This window comes from Eptatretus burgeri, chromosome 3 (assembly GCF_056783735.1).
Source record: "Eptatretus burgeri isolate ZD-2024b chromosome 3, Ebu_testis_v1, whole genome shotgun sequence".
Lineage (NCBI taxonomy): Eukaryota > Metazoa > Chordata > Myxini > Myxiniformes > Myxinidae > Eptatretus > Eptatretus burgeri.
In genome coordinates, this window is record NC_140963.1 from 52,059,679 (window position 1) to 52,081,568 (window position 21,890).

The 21,890-nt window shown below is 43.6% G+C and overlaps 1 protein-coding gene across 5 annotated transcripts in view; it reads right to left on the bottom strand.

The window, feature by feature from the left end:
* The window catches only part of LOC147029871 (nck-associated protein 1-like), an 87,941-nt gene that overhangs the window by 16,453 nt on the left and 49,598 nt on the right, over positions 1 to 21,890 (bottom strand). For all 5 annotated transcript variants that reach the window (XM_085873311.1, XM_085873310.1, XM_085873309.1 and 2 more), the window contains 11 exons: positions 10,645 to 10,693; positions 10,361 to 10,517; positions 10,213 to 10,269; positions 9,975 to 10,071; positions 6,643 to 6,752; positions 2,562 to 2,694; positions 2,314 to 2,395; positions 1,751 to 1,809; positions 1,492 to 1,637; positions 1,082 to 1,214; positions 542 to 661 (listed from right to left, as the gene is read on the bottom strand). In XM_085873311.1, coding sequence (XP_085729437.1) covers positions 542 to 661; positions 1,082 to 1,214; positions 1,492 to 1,637; positions 1,751 to 1,809; positions 2,314 to 2,395; positions 2,562 to 2,694; positions 6,643 to 6,752; positions 9,975 to 10,071; positions 10,213 to 10,269; positions 10,361 to 10,517; positions 10,645 to 10,693 — 1,143 coding nt within the window. The remainder of the gene's footprint in view (positions 1 to 541; positions 662 to 1,081; positions 1,215 to 1,491; positions 1,638 to 1,750; positions 1,810 to 2,313; positions 2,396 to 2,561; positions 2,695 to 6,642; positions 6,753 to 9,974; positions 10,072 to 10,212; positions 10,270 to 10,360; positions 10,518 to 10,644; positions 10,694 to 21,890) is intronic.

Sequence of the window (21,890 nt, forward strand, 5' to 3'; positions counted from 1 at the left end):
TCCTTATCTGAATCTTTGTCGTGTGAAAGAGATGAGGTAATGCAATAAGCCATCAAAGTTTGTGGGCATATATAGTATGAATAATAATTGACACACACGTGCCTTTTTCTTCCATGTTCTCCCCATTCCCTTTTGCCTTTGATCAGTTTATCAAAATGGTTACCATCACTGGAGTGTCTGTCTGGTGTGCGGTTTGTGATTGTGCGGTTTAAAGTCTCCGCTGATGGAAATTCGGCACGAAACCCTCGTTTGGAAGTTGTAACCATTGCAGTCAATTTCCCCCAGGGTTGGCCCGGCCCCAATTCCTAATTAACAGGGAAAATACTGACGGTGACAGATCTCAGAGTTTCTGTTTGTCAGGAACCGAAGAAAAAAAATCTGTCCAGCGTGCCTGGAGGATGACAGACGGCCTCTACAGTCAATCGGTCGCTAGATTGGTGTGGGTGGAGAATTTGACCTCGAGTCCACCACACGGTCCCACCTTTATAATATATTTATTGACAGGGGAAATCAGGTTGGAAACTTTCCACCACTCACTCACTTGATCACTCAGGGCACACTGCTCAGAGCAGATATCCGTGATGAGGTTCCGGGCCTGCTTGGCCATCTCGTCCAAGAAAAAGTTGCAAAGTGAGAGACTACGGTCACCAATGTGATGCCTCTGCAAAGAGCATCGGAGTTATGCGCTCCTGCCTACATTTCATGATCACAACCCGAACAAGCCTAATGCTTATCACACAACCTTGCATCTAATCGGGTTTACCCTGAAGACATCAAACGATAAATTGCAAGTTCGTCAATGTTCAGAGAAACAATAGCAAAAGTCGAGTAACAAGAGATCATCTCCATTCAGTGTCATTATGAAACAACGTTTGAAAAGACATCTCAGAGTGAACAGGATCCAGCATATACACAAAATACGCTTTCACACGAGTCATCACTCAGGCTCCAAAAATAAATGGTTTGCTTGCATCACATCATTAGAGTGTTCAACAGATAAGGTTATCACAGCTGTAGACTAATCATTGCCAACTTATGCCGAACCACAACTCGCCGCGAGCATGTTGGCACCAAAGCACACCTCTTCTGGGCAAAGCTCATGTGTACAGTTCATGAAGTGTGCACAGATGAGTGGGAAAGCGACCGAGTAGCGCGCTTGTGACGGCAGCTCAAGGCACTGCTGAAAGAGCTTTTCAAACGGGCGGCTGTAGAAACTGCAAAGAAGTTTTTTTTAAAGAAAAAAAAAAGAAGAATGTATTTAAAGAGCAATGTAATATGGAACACAGTAGAGAGTTTCATTTGATCCGACAAACATCTGGACCCAGACTGCCATATCTACATGATTGTAATGCTTGTGTAGCCACCTCCTACTCCCACCGCTCACCCCCCCCCCAATCCCCAAGCCAATACAATTTACCCACTACCTCCAACATGACCCATTAATAGTTTGGGATTGGCAAAATGAATAAAAAACTTCTCCAAGTGTCCTACCAGAAGGTAGATAGATCAGAGGTGTCTATGAGCATGTCATCCAGCGTGTCCACCATGCGTGTGTGAAACACCACTGTGTTCATCATGCGCCCAAGGTCCCGCTGCTCACGAAGCTGCAGTGCGGCTCGCGATATGCTCGTGTATGCCTGCGCATGTGGAAGTAGAAATTTATTATCTGGCACAAAAAAAAAACAAGCACATAGGGACATCCCTTCAAATTTCGAGGACTAAACTTCGGAGACACAAGAGAAAAGCTAACCTGCAGGCGGAACCAGTCAAGCCTCAAACCTCGAAAGTCAAACACCTCACCATCTTCGACTGCATAAAAGGGTAAGGTGGAGAGGGTTGGGTGGTGGGGGAGGGTGTGTGCGTGTGTGGGGGTGGGGGAGGGGGGGAGGGGTAGAAAGAGCAAGAAGGTTTTCCTATCTGAATATTTGTCCGACCACACGCAGACATCACATGAGGACACAAAACCCTCGTTAGGAGGTTGTAACCATTGCAGTCAATTTCCCTGTTGATTTGTGGAAATTTATGTTGTATCCTGCTCCAAAGGCATGGTGTTGCATCATGAAGCATCCCCACATTCAAATGGTGACTTTCACAGATACCACTTCGCAATAAAAGGCTTCGCCGTACACACTACGCATGAGAGATCAAACCTTACAATAAGCTTGATTGTACAGTATTCCACAATCACGAGTCAAATACGGAAACAAAACCTCGAGCATGTCATCTTCACAAGCCAACTGCTTCTTTGCTTCCTCAGAAATAAAAAAAAACAAGATCTCAGTTCGCGATTCATCATTTTTTTGGGGTAAAAACCTTGTTTCACGTTGAGGGATGTCATGGTGTTGACAAAGGAAGACATGATAACCGATTCGTCCTCGGGACACACCGAGAGGTTCTGTGCACGCACCGAGATACACAGATGTGGTGTGCACAGTGCGGGTAGGAAGATTTTTAAAAACCAAAACATTCTGCCACATTTGTACACATAAACCAGATGGCCCTTTTAAAATGCATTTTGAGACCATTCATGATTGCAAAAAGAGCAAAATTTAAGGTCACACCTGTACGAGTTCATTGAGTGCAACAGCGTCAAAGCTGTGCAGGTACTGGACGTGGTAGCGCTGAATGATCTGGCCGTACCGCCGCACAAGTGCCCGGAGCTCCTCCATCAAGAACATCAGCTCGGCTAAATGCCTGCACAGACGATATGAAATGAGGGTACAGAATACATTAGAGCTCCGTTATAAGGAACACTCATTACGAATCGTTATAATGAACAGGCAATTTTGATGCACATTTTTCCTTCAAGCACAATAATGGCCAATTGGGAACTGCAGGTTGAACTGTATAAGGAAGGTCATGTATACATGTATTTTTTTTTTTTTTTTAAAAACCCAAAAATAATTGTGGGCAGTGCCAGAGAGATTAGTGTCAGTAGGTTATCAATCTCTTTTTCATATGCAGCACATGGTTGCTGGTTTCATCACTGCCGAGGCTGCGGATGTTCCGCTGATGCAGTACCCCATCAACCAGCAGGATCTTTAACGTCAACCAACTAACGCTAACGGATGGGACGCCCAGTTCAACGTACATCCGAGGGACGGCGCACACACTAAACATGTGGACAATGACAAAATATACAGCTACTGCACAAATAGAGGAAGTCAATTACTCAAAACAAAATTATTACACAAAATGAGAGCTACAAATGCAAGGCACTTGGGACAAAGCACAAGAGTGGAATCGAAAGGAAGCAACAACAAAAATAAACAAAAACTAGAGTGAAGTCGATGGTGCGCCATCACAAAACCACATGCTTCCCACCTAAAGCAAAGTCGAGAGATGGCAAATTGTTCCACCAGGAATGACCCAATAAATTGTTTCCGTTTTGACTCATGTGACCCGAAGCCCCCACCCCTTGGGAAATGAACCAGAGAACAAATTTATATACATATCTCATCGATGTAACGCGCTGCCTGCAAAGCACCAAGATGACTGTTTCTAGTCGGGTCGGGAAGAGAACCCAGGCCAGTCAGCCCAGAGACGAGTGTATCGATCCTATCGATCTGCAATCCTATCAATCTGCCCTCTGCTGAGAGACTATAAACTGTTGTATCCTGCTCCAAAGGAATGGTGTTGCATCATGAAGCATCCCCACATCCAAATAGTGACAAGCCAGTCATCATGTCCTGGCTTCATGAGATTTTTGAAATTCATCCACTCACAGCCCTTCCACAAATCGTATATATTGAAACAGGACCGGAGTTGTCCTAACGGGATTGACCCAATCTCGCCAAAGATAAACTCCACAGGATGAGCTGTCAGTGAAAAGCGATATAGCGGACTCTTGAATTGCAATCACGGGAATCAACGTTCCTTTTTAATTTGCGCGCCAACTTTGGGATTCTTATTTTCACCAAAAATAATTTGTTGCCGGAGTCATGTCTGCAACCCAAATAACCACTACAGATAATTGAAAAAAAAAAGAAAGGAAAACAAGAACAAGTTCATTAGATTTTGGTTAAAGTCCAGATTTTGGTTAAGGTCCAGCCTATCAGTGGGAAACAAAACATAGAAAGTTCAGCTTGAGGGATGGATGTTCTCCACAGAGCACCTTTGCATTTCGGTTCTTTTATTTTTCCCCGCCTGTGGAACAAAATTTCTACATTCTCTTCAATCTCATTCCTCACCCCAAGTCTTCAAGACAGCTGTTCCCCACCATCTCAGATCATCCAGCATCCAAAACCATGATCTTTTCTACCCTCGTTGCCCTCCCCCACTTTCCAAATTTCCAGCTTTTCATTCCTGAGAGTTTGCTTCTGTGTCAATACTGTCCACCCCATGAGTCTTCCCCCACCACAAGGTCTTCCCCTAATTCTTACCTACATCCATTATTTGTCCAAGTCTCACTATTTTGCAACTCAACCCGATTGTGGGTGTGTGCCAAACCACCCTCCCCCACCCTCTACCCCCTACCCCCAATCCTTGCTCCTTGTACCAAATCCCCTAGTTGTTACATCCTGATCCATTCCATGTTCTAGCTCTTCCACGAACCTGGACTATGTGTACAAAATCATAGGTGAAAGTACAGAGGGATGGCACGAAACGACTATTCTTACATCTATTCAGAGATGGCCATCACAAAATAATAATAATAATAATTAATCCTCTTACACTCGATCACAACATCATGTGACAACACTTTTGTCACAACAGAATGCAGCATTTCATGCCATCATGATTGGTAAACACGACATCACATTTCGTGTTGATTTGTAATCAGATTCTCGAGGAACGACAACGGATTCCCAACATATTTTGACCCATGGAATCATACTATTAATTTGCAATTGGTCACTGGCTTTGACACCAAACAAATTATTAATTTGGACTCTTGGCATCAAGCTACATATATTGAAGAAACAGCTTCAAATGGAGCACCTCGCCACAATTCGAGCATTTAAATTGCATCAGATGTGGCAATAAATGTGACTTGCTGCCCCGTGCTCCGGGCGAGTGGTCCGTGCTCCGACATTCTGGCCGGGCGAGTGCCCCGGGCTCCGACATCCTGACCGGGCGAGTGCCCCGGGCTCCGACATCCTGACCGGGCGAGTGCCCCGGGCTCCGACATCCTGACCGGGCGAGTGCCCCGGGCTCCGACATCCTGACCGGGCGAGTGCCCCGGGCTCCGACATTCTGGCCGGGCGAGTGCCCCGGGCTCCGACATCCTGACCGGGCGAGTGCCCCGGGCTCCGACATCCTGACCGGGCGAGTGTCCCGGGCTCCGACATCCTGACCGGGCGAGTGCCCCGGGCTCCGACATCCTGACCGGGCGAGTGCCCCGGGCTCAGACATCCTGACCGGGCGAGTGCCCCGGGCCCCGACATCCTGACCGGGCGAGTGCCCCGGGCCCCGATATCCTGACCGGGCGAGCGGTTCGTGCTCCGTCATCCCGAGCGAGTGGTCCGTGCTCAGTCATCCCGAGCGACTGGCCCGTGCTCCGTCATCCCGAGTGACTGGCCCTTGTTCAGTCATCCCGAGTGACTGGCCTGTGCTCCGTCATCCCGCACGACTGGCCCGTGCTCCGTCATCCTGCGCGACTGGCCTGTGCTCAGTCACCCCGAGCGAGTGGCCCGTGATGAGCATGATCATGACGGCATTACAAGTTCCAAGGTGCAGAGGGAGATGGGCAATGTCCTGAAATGTTACAAGGAGGTCTACAAACAGAAAATGAAGCCAGCCACTCAAGGCTCCATTATAAAGTTCTTTTTTTTTAAAAATCCCAAGCGAATAAGCCTCCATTTCATCTTCTGAGCCTTCAACCTCAGCTGGACGGCCTGTCACACCTGAATAAGCCTTTCACAAGCAATATGTGCTGTATCCAACCCCGATCATAACAATACTTCGAAAAAGTAATTTGTTTTAACGTTTGTATTTGTTATACGATTTATTAACGCAGTGTTTACTGCTTTTTTGCCGCTCCTTGCTCCCCCACTCCTCTCTCCCCACCCTTAGTATACCCGTTGTCTGGACGGTGGTTATCTCTGGACAGACCATCCCCTCACACTGCCTTCCCTTGATGTATCTGGACGGTGGTTATGTCCAGACGTTGGTTCTGCCCGGATGAATCCGCCCTCACACTGCCTTCCCTTGCCCTCCCCTCATTATGCGTTCCATTTCCGCACCCCTCCTTGCTCACGACCCCCTCTGCCTCAATCTCCCTCCTTGCTCCCCTCCCTCTCCTCACCCAACCCTCCCTCCTCGCCTCTCCTTCTTATGCCCCCCTTAATATTCCAGTCAGAGAAGCGACAGGTTGTATTTGCTAGTTCACAAACAAAAAAAGCAATTGACAATACATAAAACTATACGCACTTATCGAGGTATTCGTTTACATATCTGAGGCACACCTCCCTTAAGATAAACAGAGTAAAAAGTGTAAGTGGACTGGAGGAGTCAATGAGAAGAAAAAACAGCAAAAAGAACAGAGGATAAATCAGATTATTTCCTGCATGAGGGGAAAACTCAGTTGTAAAAGCAAAATATAGTTGATTTGACAACTTTGTTGAGTAAGTAGCAAATTGTCACAAATTCGAAAAAGGAGACATCAACAGACAGACATTCACCTGTCCAAGGAATCCTTACTTGTCTATGTAATCCTCGTAGTTTTTGGCTTTGGGAATATTCTCCGCATGTCTCAGTAACCAGAGAATCTCATCTCGAGTGAAGGACAAGGACATGAAGACAAACAAGGCCTGGAAAGGTACAAAGAGAATCTGACTGATGGTCAACGCATTGCCATCCGAAAAGCACAAAGTTGAACATCAAGGTTCAATTTGATATCTTTGAATTTCAGTTGTCACATGAAATAAAAATGCAAATTTGTCACTCAAGACCTCCGTGATGGCGACAGCTTGCTCTTTTATTTGTGTACAAGGTCAAGGCTCGTGCTAGAGCAAGAAGAAGAAGAGAGAGGGGCAGAGAGAGAGAGAGAGAGGCAGAGAGAGAGGCAGAGAGAGAGGCAGAGAGAGAGGCAGAGAGAGAGGCAGAGAGAGAGGCAGAGAGAGAGAGAGAGAGAGAGAGAGAGAGAGAGAGAGAGAGAGAGAGAGAGAGAGAGAGAGAGAGAGAGAGAGAGAGAGAGAGAGAGACAGATAGAGAGAGACAGATAGAGAGAGACAGATAGAGACAGAGAGAGACAGAGAGAGACAGAGAGAGACAGAGAGAGACAGAGAGAGACAGAGAGAGACAGAGAGAGGGAAAGAGAGGGACAGAGAGAGAGAGGGACAGAGAGAGAGAGAGAGAGAGAGAGAGAGAGAGAGAGAGAGAGAGAGAGAGAGAGAGAGAGAGAGAGAGAGAGAGACAGAGAGACAGAGACAGAGACAGAGAGAGACAGAGAGGCAGAGAGAGACAGAGAGGCAGAGAGGCAGAGAGGCAGAGAGAGAGAGAGACAGACAGAGAGAGACAGAGTGAGACAGAGAGAGACAGAGAGAGACAGAGAGAGACAGAGACAGAGACAGAGACAGAGACAGAGACAGAGAGACAGAGAGACAGAGAGACAGAGAGACAGAGAGACAAAGAAACAGAGAGACAGAGAGACAGAGAGACAGAGAGACAGAGACAGAGAGAGAGAGAGAGAGAGAGAGAGAGAGAGACAGAGACAGAGAGACAGAGAGAGAGAGAGAGAATTTATTTATAGGGAGAATAAATTCTGAATCAAAATATTGTCATTTAGAGCATTTATTTGCAGAAAATGACAACTGGTGAAAATAACAACAAAGATTCAGTGTTTTCAGACCTCAAATAATACAAACAAAACAAGTTCATATTCATTTTTAAACAACATAATACTCATGTTTTAACTTAGGAAGAGTTCAGAAATCAATATTTTGTGGAATAACCCCGATTTTCAATCACAGCTTTCATGCATCTTGGCATGCTCTCCACCAGTCTTTCACATTGCTGTTGGGTGACTTTATGCCACTCCTGGCGCAACAATTCAAGCAGCTCGGATTTGTTTGATGGCTTGTGACCATCCATCTTCCTCTTGATCACATTCCAGAGGTTTTCAATGGGGTTCAGGTCTGGAAATTGGGCTGGCCATGACAGGGTCTTGATCTGATGGTCCTCCATCCACACCTTGATTGACCTGGCGATGTGGCAAGGGGCATTTTCCTGCTTGAAAAACCAATCCTCAGAGTTGGGGAACATTGTCAGAGCAGAAGGAACCAAGTGTTCTTCCAGGACAACCTTGTACGTGGCTTGATTCATGAGTCCTTCACAAAGACAAATCTGCCCGATTCCAGCCTTGCTGAAGCACCCCCAGATCATCACCGATCCTCCACCAAATTTCACAGTGGATGCGAGACACTGTGGCTTGTAGACCTCTCCAGGTCTCCATCTAACCATTAGATGACCAGGTGTTGGGCAAAGCTGAAAATTGAACTCATCAGAGAAGATGACCTTACTCCAGTCCTCTACGGTCCAATCCTTATGGTCTTTTGCAAACCTCAGCCTGGCTCTTCTTTGCTTCTCATTGATGAAGGGCGTTTTTCTAGCTTTGCACGACTTCAGCCCTGTGCCGAGGAGCCTGTTTTGAACCGTCCTTTCCGTGCACTTCACCCCAGCTGCCGTTTGCCATTCTTTTTGTCGGTCACTTGATGTCATCCTCCGGTTGTTGAGTGACATTCGGATGAGTTGGCGGTCATCCCGGTCAGTGGAAAGTCGTTTTCGCCCTCTGCCAGTCTGTAGCTTTGTTGTCCCCAATGTCTGCTGCTTGACCTTGTTCTTATGAACCGCCGTCTTTGAAATTTTAAGGATGGAAGCAACGTGACACTCACTGTATCCCTCTGCCAGTAAAGCCAGAATTGAACCCTTCTTTTCCTCACTCAAAACTTTTCTTTTAAACTCTTTTGGCATGGTCAATAGTTATTTTTTTGATTGCAATTACTTTTGAGGTACTACTAGCACTGTTTTTGCCATCCAGCTGGTCCTATTGCAAGAGGATAGTGATGACCACAGCAGTGGTTTTTATACTTTTCCTTGTTAAACAAGATTCGGTTCAGGTGATCACCTAATCAGTACCTCACTAAGTAGAATGAGGTGTGCCTGTGTTGGAATTCAACAGACACTGGAATGGAATGGCTGCCATACATGTGGAGATGCTGATTTAAAATTTTTTTGTAGTGGTCTCTGATTTTTTTTTTCCAGAGCTGTATATATATAATCGCAAAAAAATAAAATGTGGAAGTTTTCCACTGTAGATGGTGTCTTCTACACCACCTTATTTAACACGTTACATTAGTTCTTTGTGCTTGGAGTTTGGGTCCTTGATGATGTCCTAAAAACCAAGGTTCTTGTTTGAAATTATTTTCAATTTTGTTTGACTGCCAGGCAGGCAGACAAAGTTAAAAAAGACAAACAAACTCTGTGCGCATGTGTGATCAGGACAATTTCAGAGACAAAGTACCAGATATTGGCAGGTTTGTATTCCGATTCGTATTCAAAATACAACATTCAATTTAAATAAGTTGTGTCGAGACACGGACAGAGAGACAAATAAACGTGAACAAATTGCTTCACCCCGCTTTTAGCTTTGCATGTGCCAAGTAACAATGGAGAAATAAGCACAGTTCAAGGGATTTTAACCTGACATCCCATCATCATGAGGCATTTGCTCAGATAGGAAGCTAAAATACACCAATCCAAATTCTGACTTCGATAGATCAAAACAAATCAATTTTACTTTCAAAAGTTCTTACAACGGTTTATTGATGCCTTCAGGAAGCTATTTAAAATAATTACAATGCAAGAAACTTTCAAAATTGACCCAATTAAATCACTTATAGCTGCAATTGACCAACTACAGGATAACCAAATTGGTTTTTATTGTAACTCAAATAAAAGACTTGCACCTCATTGAAAATTCACATCAAGTGTTTCAAAGAACCCCCGCCCCCATCCCACTCATAAAAAAAAACCTTAGGGCCGAGGAGTCCTGGCTGGTCGGCAAGCACAGTTGAAAGTTCCAAAAGCGCACTGCGTAGGAACCGCCGTCGCTCCCTGTGCACTGGTCCTCTGCAGAAAGAAATAAAATAATTAAACTCAAAATGATAAGCAAATAAAGAAAAGATAGCTGTAAAGGCACAGTGAGTGACTGTTGTTACTACTACAAGCAAGCTTACATTTGCCCATCTCCTTACATACAAGTGTACTCACGCGTGGGCGAGTGCATATTCTCGGCTTTCTCGCACCTCTGTCGCTCGTTTGCTACATCTGCAACGGTCATAGGTCACATAACCAGATGACGAAGGTGAGCAACGTTTGGATTGGCACACGCCGTGACAAATCAAAAGCTCCAGCGTACCCCTTGATATTCAGCAAAAGCTCCTCAATGATCTTGTGGAATTGAAACACCTCGTCCCGAAAGAGCGTCACGCAAAAGCTCGAGTTCAGAGCCATGCGCCAGAGCGAGAGCGCCGTTGAGTCGGAGTTCAAGCTTCCGTGGCATAGAAGGAATCCAACTGGGGAAAGAGGACAGGGCAGGTAGAAGGAATTAAAAGAACAATAACATGAATGACAATTATCGAGAAAGATGTTTTGTTTTTGCTGCACAAAAAAGTTGCAGATAAGCCAACAACAACAACTTACAGATAATCCACTTTTCCATGACATCCAGGGACAAATATTCACATGGCATCTGTAAAAAGAAACAAAAAATAAAATATACCAACATATTGAAAATAATGACAAATTACACATGTATATTGAAAAATAAAATAAAAACAAGCAGCACAAGTCTCATCAAGCTGAGAAACTGATGCATCTCAGCCTCAGTGAGAAGCAATTATTAGCTCACCTGGACTTTCGTCAGGAGAGCTAATGCGATCGAGCAATGTCCGTCGGTGAGTGTGTGAGTGAGCAAGTCCGTCCGAAAACACGTCATTATCGCTTGAACCAAACACAGTTTTGATGAAACTTGGCCACAAGCTTCATATCTAATGCCTAACAAAGGTGTATTGACCGCATAAAAATTTACGCTCATTAAAGGAGTCAAACTGGGGAGGGACGGGGGGGGTTCAACCCCCCATAATAGGTATTTGCTCTCTTCTCCGAAACTACACACAATTTCAATGAAACTTGACCACAACATTCATGATGTGCTCAAGTTTGTTCATGGCATTAACAAAAACAAACAAAACTAGAACTGCCACTTTATAACTGCTGGCAGTGATGACCGGGTACCCAGTCCGTCCGCCTTTGACACAACTGATACAACATGAGACTTAAATCATAGTCGCAAAGTTTCGCATTTATCGGATAAGCGGTGCCGGAGAAAACATTATTTAATGGTGATACAAACACAGGCCTGCTTCGAGACGGCGCGGAACAGACGAGTTACGAACCGGGCAGCACAAAGCGGTCAATTTCCTTATTACTGGCGAACAGATTCAAATAATTAAATAATTCTGGCTGCCAAACCGCATGACTGATCAGGTTGAAATTTTAAACGTTTGTTTCACATGTCGGCTAAATTACAAATGTGAAGTTTCGTATATATAGAAGCAGTGGTTCCAGAGTAAACATTAATTAATATTTATCCTTCAATCCAAGATCGCGGCCAAACCATGTGACTTATGACGTCATAATTTTCAGCACATTGGCAAACACGAACGTAGACGATAAGCGCAAATTTTCGCTTCGCTAGGTTAAGCAGTTCCAGAGAAAACATTATTTAATATTTTCTTAAAACCAACATGGCTGCCAAACCCTGGGCCCGATCCCGTTGAAATTTCAAACCCTCATTCCGCATGAATGTTCCACCATAAAGGTGATGTTTCACCTTTATTGATGCAGTAGTTCCAGAGTAAACATTAATTAATATTTTTCCTTCAATCCACTATGGCTGCCAAACGTTGCGTCGTACCTCAAAAGGGGTTGAGAACTTTTTATTTGTCATGGAGAGGCGGTCATAGTGGTGGAATTTCGCCTGGATCTGTTCAGTGGTTTTAGAGAAAAAGACGTTTAAAGATATTATTTTTCAATCCAAGATGGCTGACGAACCATGTGACCTATGACATCACAAATTTATATTCTGCATCCAACTTGCTATTGGAACACGTTTGGGAAGTTTTGTGTAAATCGGTAAAGGTGCGTTTTTCTATCCAAGATGGCCGCCAAACCATGTGACGTGTGACGTCATAATTTTTACCACGCGTGCACACACGATGGTAGATTATACTTGCAAACGTTCGATTTGTTAGGTTAAGCGGTTCCAGAGAAAACATTATTTAATATTTTTCTTAAATCCAACATGGCGGCCAAACCGTGTGACTTATCAATTCGAAATTAACAAACTTATATCGCCTACCTGTCCCGAATATAGTTCTGAAATCTCCCCTTCCTCGGACCAGCGCTTCTGGAGAAGAAGATATTTGAAGGTTTTAGGGTTTTTTCAAGATGGCCACCAAACCATGTGACCGATCAAGAAGAAATTAACAAACTTAGGAAAGGACCTCATGGGGAATATATGTGTGAAGTTTCGTCTTAATCTGTCTTGCCCTTCTGGAGAAGAAGATTTTAAAAATTTATTCATTTTCAATCCAAGACGGCTGCCGAACCTTGTGACCTCTGATATCATAAATTTAAATTCTGCTTTCCACCGTCGACCCGAACAAGTGTGTGAAGTTTCGTGTAAATCGGATAAGGTCTATTTTTCTATCCAAGATGGCCGCCAAACCATGTGACTTCTGAGGTAAAAAATTTTTATCATGTATGCAGAGTTGAGGGAGGAAGGCACTTGCAAATTTTCGCTTCGATGGCTTATGAAATATCAGAGAAAACATTATTTAATATTTTTCTTAAATCCAACATGGCGGCCAAACCATGTGACCTATCACTTCGAAATTAACAAACTTGCATCGCATACATTTCACGAATATAGTTCTGAAATCTCGCCTTCATTGGACCAGCACTTCTGGAGAAGAAGATGTTTGAAGGTTTTAGGGTTTTTTCAAGATGGCCGCCAAACCATGTGACGTATCAACAACAAATTAACAAACTTGAAAGAGGACCTCAGGGGGAATGTGCCTGTAAAGTTTCGCCTCAATCTGCACAGCCGTTCTGGAGAAGAAGATTTTTTTTAAAAAAAAACACTAAAAAACAAGATGGCGGCCGAAATACGTCATCGATGACGTCAAGAAAAACATTTTCGTCGGTGATTTTAGGCATAGATGATGCTCAAAATTTTTCAGATTTTTCCTATACAGCGTTCTACTTGACGAATTTTCACCAGTATATCGCTTCACCTATGACGTCACGAAAAATCACACGTGTTCCCCATAGGGAGCTTAGTAAAATGTATCAAACGAAAAATTTTTCCATTGCACGGTTTCCGAGATACAGATGTCCAAAGTTTATCGCTTTTTTCAAGATGGCGACCGTACCACGTGACCAATGACGTCATAATTATAACGTGATTGTGCTATCAAAAAAGATACATACTATGGTGAAAATTTCCTGTCGATCGGACTTAGTGTTCCAGAGAAAATGATTTTTAAAGCGAAAAAGGGTGCAAAATGCCGGCGGAAAAATAATAATAAACAGAAGAAAAACAATAGGGTACCCTGTACTGACAGGGTACCCTAATAAATATATATATATATATATATATATATATATATATATATATATATATATATATATATATATATATATATTGTGGAGTAGTGGCCCTCCGGACAAAATAAATATATATGCCCTCCGGACACTACATATATATCTCTCCCAGGGTCTAAGGGGGTCTGTGGGGGGGGGGGGGGGTTGAGTGACTTGCTTCTGATCCAGGTGAGCTTCAGGACACACGGTCCTTTTTTGTAGAAATGTCCACTTACACATCACATCATATGAAAGAAGGGCACATCTTTGACACCTCCCTTTAGCCCATGTAGATATCAATGTATTCTCTTTATCCTTCTATCCCTTCCAAAACTTTCCTTTTTGCTCCTCTATTGTCAAAATCCCAATAATTTTTTCTTTCTTTGCAAAATTTTTGACAAAACCTAGGCTCATGAAAAAGCAAGAAAAGGAGAACAGAAGTATGAAATACTGAGTGGGGCAATGGGTAAACAACGAGACACAAAAAGGAAGGGGGATGAGGGAAAGCAAGAGAATAAGAGAAACAAACAGACAGACTAGAACTGCACTTGGAAGAGCGCTTCCCTCTGCCAGGCTGAATAGTTTACATTTTGTATCCCACCGATAGGCCGGAACTGTATCCGGACCTGAACCAAAATCGAATCGGCTTGTTCTCGTCATCTAATATACTTATCCACATCGTTTTGTCAACTCATTCACAACTTTATGAGATATTGTGCAATACATCGTTTTTGGAATCATCTCTCAATGGTGAAGAATCACTTGCAAAATTAAAAATATTCCTGCATCCAGATCTTCACCAGAACTGAATAAATTGGTCCTCGTCACACACCTAACCTGGCCACCAAATTTCGTCCAAATCCGTCCATAAATTTTTGAAATATCTTGCTATTTAACGTTTTTGGCCACATCTCTCAATGGTGAAGAATCACTCTATGAAAATGTAAAAGTTTCTCGTATCCAGATCTGGATCTTCACCAAAATTGAATCATTTTGTCCTTGTCACACACCCAACCAGGCCACCAAGTTTCATCTGGTCCATCCACAACTTTTTGAGATATTCTGCTCACAGACAAATAGACAGACAAACAGGGGTGAAAACATAACCTCCATCCACCTTTGGTTGCAGAGGTACTGACACCTGAAGAAATCCTTCAACTTGTACTATACTTTGACATAACACTGACAGACAAAATTCAAAAAAAAATTATAAATAAGTACTCACATAACCAAGGCAGGTGATCCAAAAACAACCAACCATTCTTCAGACAAACTTGGACATCAAAAAAAAATAAAAAATTCTACCAACACGCAATAATTACAATGAAAACAAGAAAAAGAGCAATCGGAGATTGCAGACTCTCACCAAGACTTCTTTTGAGTGGTGTATTTTTATGTTTTAGGGTAAATCCAATATGGTTGCCAAACCATGTGACCAATGACATCATATATGTGAAACTTTTGTTCCTCATGGACAGGCAGTCATACGTGTAAAGTTTCACCTCGATCTGCTCAGCCACTTCAGAGAAGAAATTTTTTTTCAAGTGAAAAAAAAACAAAAAAAAACAATATAGCTGCCGAATCAAGGGTGTCATGAATTTTTTTTTCTGTGGACAATTTCATCCCAATATGACCCTCAAAATTTTTCATACTGAGCAGATGTGGCGCTCTACATATGCAATTATGACGTCATAACGAGGACACCTATGACGTCATTAAAAAAAAAATCACTAATTCCCCATGAGTACTTGCGATGTGCCAAGTTGAATTTTTTTTCCTCGGTGCAGTTTCAGAGATGGAAGTCCAAAGTTTTTGTGTTTTTCCAATATGGCTGCCACACCATGTGACCTATGTCATCATAATTATCATTAAAATATCCTCCATGAGTAGTCACACCAATGGTGAAAATTTCATCTCAATCTGACAAGCGATTGCAGAAGATAAAAAAAAACACAAAAGTGTGTGCAGACAAACAGACAAATGGAATACCCTCTCCTTTGGCGAGGGTAACAATTAATTGGCCATTGCAATGGACTGCCGACTGATTAAATGGCCCTTCAGATCATCAGCTCGGAACTGTTCCTCATCGGGGTTTCACCACTTTAATTCCCGAACCTCTCTGAATAATTACAATGCAAACAATTAATTGGCCATTGTAATGGAGTGCCCGACCGATTCAATGGCTCTTCGGATAATCAGCTCGGAACTGTTCCCCATTGGGGTTTTGACCCATTAATACCAACGCCTCTCTGAACAGGAGGTCCACAACCTTACTTGCAAGATAAATAATGACAGAGAAAGAGATAAAGAGAGCGAGGGAAAGAGAGAGAGAGAGCGAGGGAAAGAGAGAGAGAGAGAGAGAGAGAGAGAGAGAGAGAGAGAGAGAGAGAGAGAGAGAGAGAGAGAGAGAGAGAGGAGACAGGGAGAAAGAGAGAGAGGAGATAGGAGAGAAAGAGAAAGAGAGAGGAGACAGGGAGAAAGAGAGAGGAGACAGGAGAGAAAGAGAGAGAGAGGAGACAGTGAGAAAGAGAGAAAGAGAGAAAGAGAAAGAGAGACTTTTATGTCCTTTTATTTAAAATGTATAAAGGATAAAAATTCAATCCAACAAAGCAAAGAATTATATACAAGAGTGGAAAAAAAAAGAAGAGAAGAAACCAATTCAATTTTCAAGTAATCGATAAAGCATTGATAACAGTTTATACACAAGGAACAACCCCCAAAAAATACATTAGAGAGAGGAGAAGAAGATGATAAGAAGGGAGAAAGCAACACAGGCTCCACACGTACCGCCGGAGACTGAGCAACAGCCCCTTGCGTTTGCACGTGCGTGCCAAGCGAGAGAGCGAGAGCGAGAGCGAGAGCGAGAGACTTCTCCCCTTTGTTACGAGAAAATTCAAGTTTCACATGGTGAAGTATGTTTGTACAAGCATCAAAATGAATAACCAGGAAAGGAAGGGGTAACAAAGAGGTAATATTAAATTTATAAATCGATTCTTGGAGCACCACCAACCATGCTACATAAGGATTGTTTCACACACCACCGGTTTTTAAATAAAGCAGGATCTTGAGTTTCAAACTCAAAAAGAACACGCGACGTAACCAATGCTTTAAAAATAGTTAAGACGTCATCAGCTAAAACATCAGTGTTCTGCAATTTTCGCTTCCTCGATAAATAAATGGCAAGTTTTGCTTCAGAACACAAAAAGTTTGCTAAAAGACATTCATTTTTACATTGATACAAGACATTAAAACCAAATATAAAAACACAATGTGTAAAAGACAAACCGAGCCCCCGGATCACACGTGACATGATTCCAAAAAGCGAGGCCAACCTTGAACATTCAATGAAAATGTGAAAAATGGTCTCCGGGGTATCGCAAAAGGGGCACAATTCCGACTTTTCAGGACATATATGGTGGGACAGGACGTTGCAAGGCAGGATGCTGTGTGCCAGCCGCCACTGCAGATCGCCCGAGCGCTTGATAATAGGTTCTCTGTACATCACCTGCCATTTTATTGTAGTGGAAAGGTTAGCTTGAAGCAGCGCTCGCCAATGAGCTTGTGGCTCTGCAGGTTTGTCAGGAAAAAGGGTGAGAACACATAGATTGTACACTGAGGATTTCTCCATCCGGTTGAAGGGCATAAAACTTTGAAATAAAATTAACAGATTTGGGAAAGGACATTGGGAAAGATGGAGGGCATCTTCAATGTCTGGGTCCCATTTTAACTCGGTTTGTTTAAAGGTCCGTAGGATCACAGAGAAAATTCTGCCAATAACTCTGATGGACCTCACACTGGTGGCCACGGCAATGTCAGCAGCTGGCTTCCATCTATGTACAAGGGGGTTCCCTGAGGTGTTCAACTCTGGTAACGCCGACATCAATAAACTTTTGCATGAAAGATCTGTCACTACAGACCCCATTAAAAAAAGGATGTAAAAATATTGGTTCCTTTAAAAACATCTGAAGGGAGTAAGCACTGGTATCACGGCGAAAAGAAAACGCCTGCCATGCTTCCAGCATGCTTCGGTAAAAAAGGGGGACCGATGTCATATCCACGTGCTTCGTGTTGAGAAGAAAGAGCTCGTCACCATAGCCAAGTTTTCCAGCTTGCTTAAGCAAGCAATGGGCAAAGGCTTTCCATGGGACGTCGGAGTATAGAAGCCTTCGTGCTGAGAGGAAGTGGAAAGCCATCACTTTGCTCGTTACCTCTATTAGCCCCTGTCCACCCTCTGTTGTCGGTAGGCTTAGTATTCCTAGCCGGAGCCAGTGCTTTCCCCCCCCCCCAGAAAAAGTCCACAAAAAGACTTTTAAGTTTTCTTAGGATAAAAGCTGGGGCCTGCAGTGCCTTAAAAACATGCCATAGCATTGATGCCGCAAGATTATTAATGACTAGAGTACGACCCCAGTAGGAAAGCTGCTTCAATAGTCCCCTCCATTTTGTTAACCGCTGCTCAGTTTTGGTAATGAGCGATTCCCAGTTTTTTGAAATAAAAACTGGAATTCCAAGAAAGACACCGAGGTAGTGTATTCCTTCATTGGTCCATTCAAGCTGCCCTGGCAGGGTTGGAGGGGGAGTCTCACTCTGTGGACCTAAATAAAAAGCTTTGCTCTTTTCCATATTAACTTTAGTCGAGCGAGCCAGGCTAAATTCCTTGACAGACTCAACCAAAGCACGAACATCGTCATCTGAGCGCACAAATTGCACAGAGATTATCCGCATAAGCAATGGTTTTTAGGGGATTTTCTAACGGCAGAGGATAAAACCCTTGTAGCCGCGTGCGTAGACGATGTAGTAAAGGTTCAATTGATAGGGAGTATCGAAGGCCAGACAGGGGGCACCCTTGACGGATATCTCTGGTCACAGGGAAAGGCTGACTTAAGATGTTATTTACTTTAAGCACACTAAAATATTATTATACAATAGTTTGATATGGAAAGTAAAATTTTCCTTAAAACCAAACCCCCGTAAAACAGCAAAGAGATAAGAATGATCAATTGTGTCGAAAGCTTTTTCTTGGTCTAAAAACACCAGACCAACATTTCTATGTTCAGCAATACAAGTATCGATCATGTCACGGACAATAAAAATATTATCGTGTATTGCCCTTTTAGGAATGCAATAAGATTGATCGGGGTGTACAATCTCCTCAATCAAAGGTTTGAGGCGGTTGGCAAGAACTTTCGAGAAAATCTTGGAGTCCGTGCAGAGGAGCGAAATGGGACGCCAATTTTTAAGTTGCTGGAGGTCTCCTTTTTTAGGTATGAGAGCGAGTGTGGCCCTGCGACAGCTAAGTGGTAACAAGCCTGACCGTAGGCTATCAACCAGGAGGTCAAGCAGCTCAGGTCCCAACAAATCCCAGAAGGCTTTGTAAAACTCTGCAGGGATTCCATCAAGTCCAGAAGCTTTACCTGTGGGCAAAGTTTGCAAAGCAATAGAAAGTTCGTCAAGAGTCACTTCCTTTTCAAGCTTTTGACATGCAGATTCAGACAAGGTGGGCAAAGAGGTGGTTAAGGAACGAATCATGTCTTCCTTAGTGTTTCTGGCACAATACAAGTCAGAGAAGTATTGCTTGGTCAAGCTCCTAATGTCTTTTGGATCGTGTATTGCTCGGCCTCCTGGTGTCCGCAGCGAAGTTATTTGCTGGTTTCTCTTTTTTTGCGCTTCTAACGCAAAAAAACTTGGAAGGAGTATCGATAAAGCTGTAGTTCTCCATTCGCAGCCTTATTAGAGCACCTCTGGCTTGTTTTGTACAGAGTTGGGCGAGGAGGGCTTTCTTCGTTGTTAGTAGAGAACTAGTCCTTTCAGCACTGGGAGTTTGAAAGGTTGACTGGAGAGACAATATTTCTTTAGCAATTAGAGATTGCAGCGCAGATTCATTCTTGGTACAAAAGGAGCTATATTGCTGGCAAAAGGTCCTGATGTGGGTTTTCGCATTGTCCCACCATTGTGCGAGGCAGGAGTAGGAAGGATTCCGTAGTCGCAAAACTTCCCAAAAGGCTCGGAAGGCGACAGGAAAAGCGTCATCTTGCAGAAGACTCGCATTGAAGGTCCAATGGGCAGTGCCACGATTTCGAACCGGGGAAAGTAGATGAAGAACAACCATGTGATGGTCCGAAAAGCCACTTGGGGTGATGTCAACATGGTCGATGACATTTAAAGAGTCATTATTCATGTAAAATCTGTCTATCCTTGCAAGAGATAGCCGGCCATTTGCACATCGGCACCACGTGTATTGTCGTGCAGATGGGTTCTGGAGTCTCCATACATCCATAAGGGATAATTTGGACAAAGCCCTCTTTAAGGGTGCCGTACTTGGTGGATGGGGCTCTTCTCCATTACAATCAAGGGTGGGATACAATGTGCAATTAAAGTCCCCACTCAGACAAACAAGACCATCAAAAACAAGGTGTGTGAGGAACATTTCTAACTGTGTAAAGAAAACTAATCTTTCTGTGCTCGTACTCGGTGAATATACATTTATTAAAGTGTGTTTATAACCATTATAAAGGAAATTAACTGAAACTAAATGCCCTTTAATAAACTCCTTGAAAGTGACATTTTCAGGACAGAAAGAAGGATTTAAATAAATAGCCACTCCAGCACTAGGACAGGTCAAGCTACTAAAGAACCATTGTCCTTTCATGATGCGAGTCCATTCGCTCGAGCACGAAGAGCTACATCTCGTCTCTTGCAAAAGAACAGCATCAAAATGTTTTTGCTCGACAAGCAACTTTACCTGAGCTTTGCGCAGGGGTCAACGTCCCCCATTTATATTTAAAGTTACAATAGAGAAGGTCATGGTGTAGGCATGGAGGGTTTGTCAGGTAAAAGGAAGTTGGGTTGCGCTTGTAGCTCTTTCCGAGCTTTCAATACACACTTCCTAAGGCGAAATACTTGTGACTCAGTCACACCAAGTTGTTCAGCCTTGAGGAGGAGACGTCTTGAAGAGGTTATAAAGCCAGACAGGTTCGGGAAGAAGGTTATAATCTTAACGTTTTTCTTTCGAAAAGTGTCCTGAAGAAACTGGAGAATTTCCACGGGTGATAAATCATCATCACCCTCCAGTTCCTTGGCTATTGCTGGGTCGTTCCAGACCTCACTACCAGCACTAGAGGCAAACGACGAGGCCCCATCTGAGTCGTAATCCGAATGGTTTTTATTTTTCTCTTCACACACTGAAGTTGATGCTCTCACAACGGGAAAATCGTCTTCTGCTAAAGGTGTAGCTGTTTCCACAGCGGGAGTTTTAAAGACCGTAACAGGGATTACCGTTTTTGTATCGGAGGCTTCGCACTCTCCTTCTGGGGCTGTTATTTCTTCCTCCTCCATTACCTCAGACACTTCGTCCTCAGCAGGGCGCGCGACAAGAGCAGGTTTGTGGTTCTTGATTTTAATGTCAGTGACCGGGGTGGTGACCACAACATCTTGGGGCGTTGCGCTCGGTCCTTGTTCGTGAGAGGAATGAACGGAAACGTCTCCTCCCTTTTCAGCGAACACACTGAACCTATTCTGCAGCAGAGGACCAGCTGCAGGAGCTTCTGTTTCTAAGATAGAAACATTGCGTTCATTCTACGGCACTATCTTTTTCGAACAGCTCGCCTGTGTGTCCTCACTTCCGCTTCCTCTTTTATAATTCCTCTTGGAGGACACAGTGATAAAACCCACGTCATCAGCCGGGGAATTATCGGTTTCCGCGCTCGAATGTGAAGGTCGATCTCCCGTTGCAGACGCGCCATTATTATTACTAATATCGACTCTAGATGTGCCACTAGGATCGGCGCTTGTTCCTCACTGTCTAGATTGGCCACCGGATATATACTTCGGGCAAGCACCTTTTAAATGTCCGAAGGCACCACACGTGAAACACGTCATTGTCTCTATTGCAATGTACATCCGGGAATTTCGATTTTCAACTAACAACATAGCTGAGGCATTGAGCGATTGAGCGTTGTTTTTTAACACCATGTAACAGTGCCGCCGGAAGGACATGTTATGGCGGACTGTGGAATCCGAACGCAAACGAAAAGGAATCATGGAGATTTTTGACACCACCGTGCCAAACTGTTTTAAAACGGACAAGATCTGTTCGCTTTTAACGAAAGGTGGCAAATTTGATAAAGTGATTTTCACCGCTGGTGAGTCCAACATACTAACGCTAACGAAAATATCTGGCGGTAAAGACAAACCGGTTTCAACCGCCTGAGTGACGTAGCGCTCCTCGGAAAGAAAAACAACAA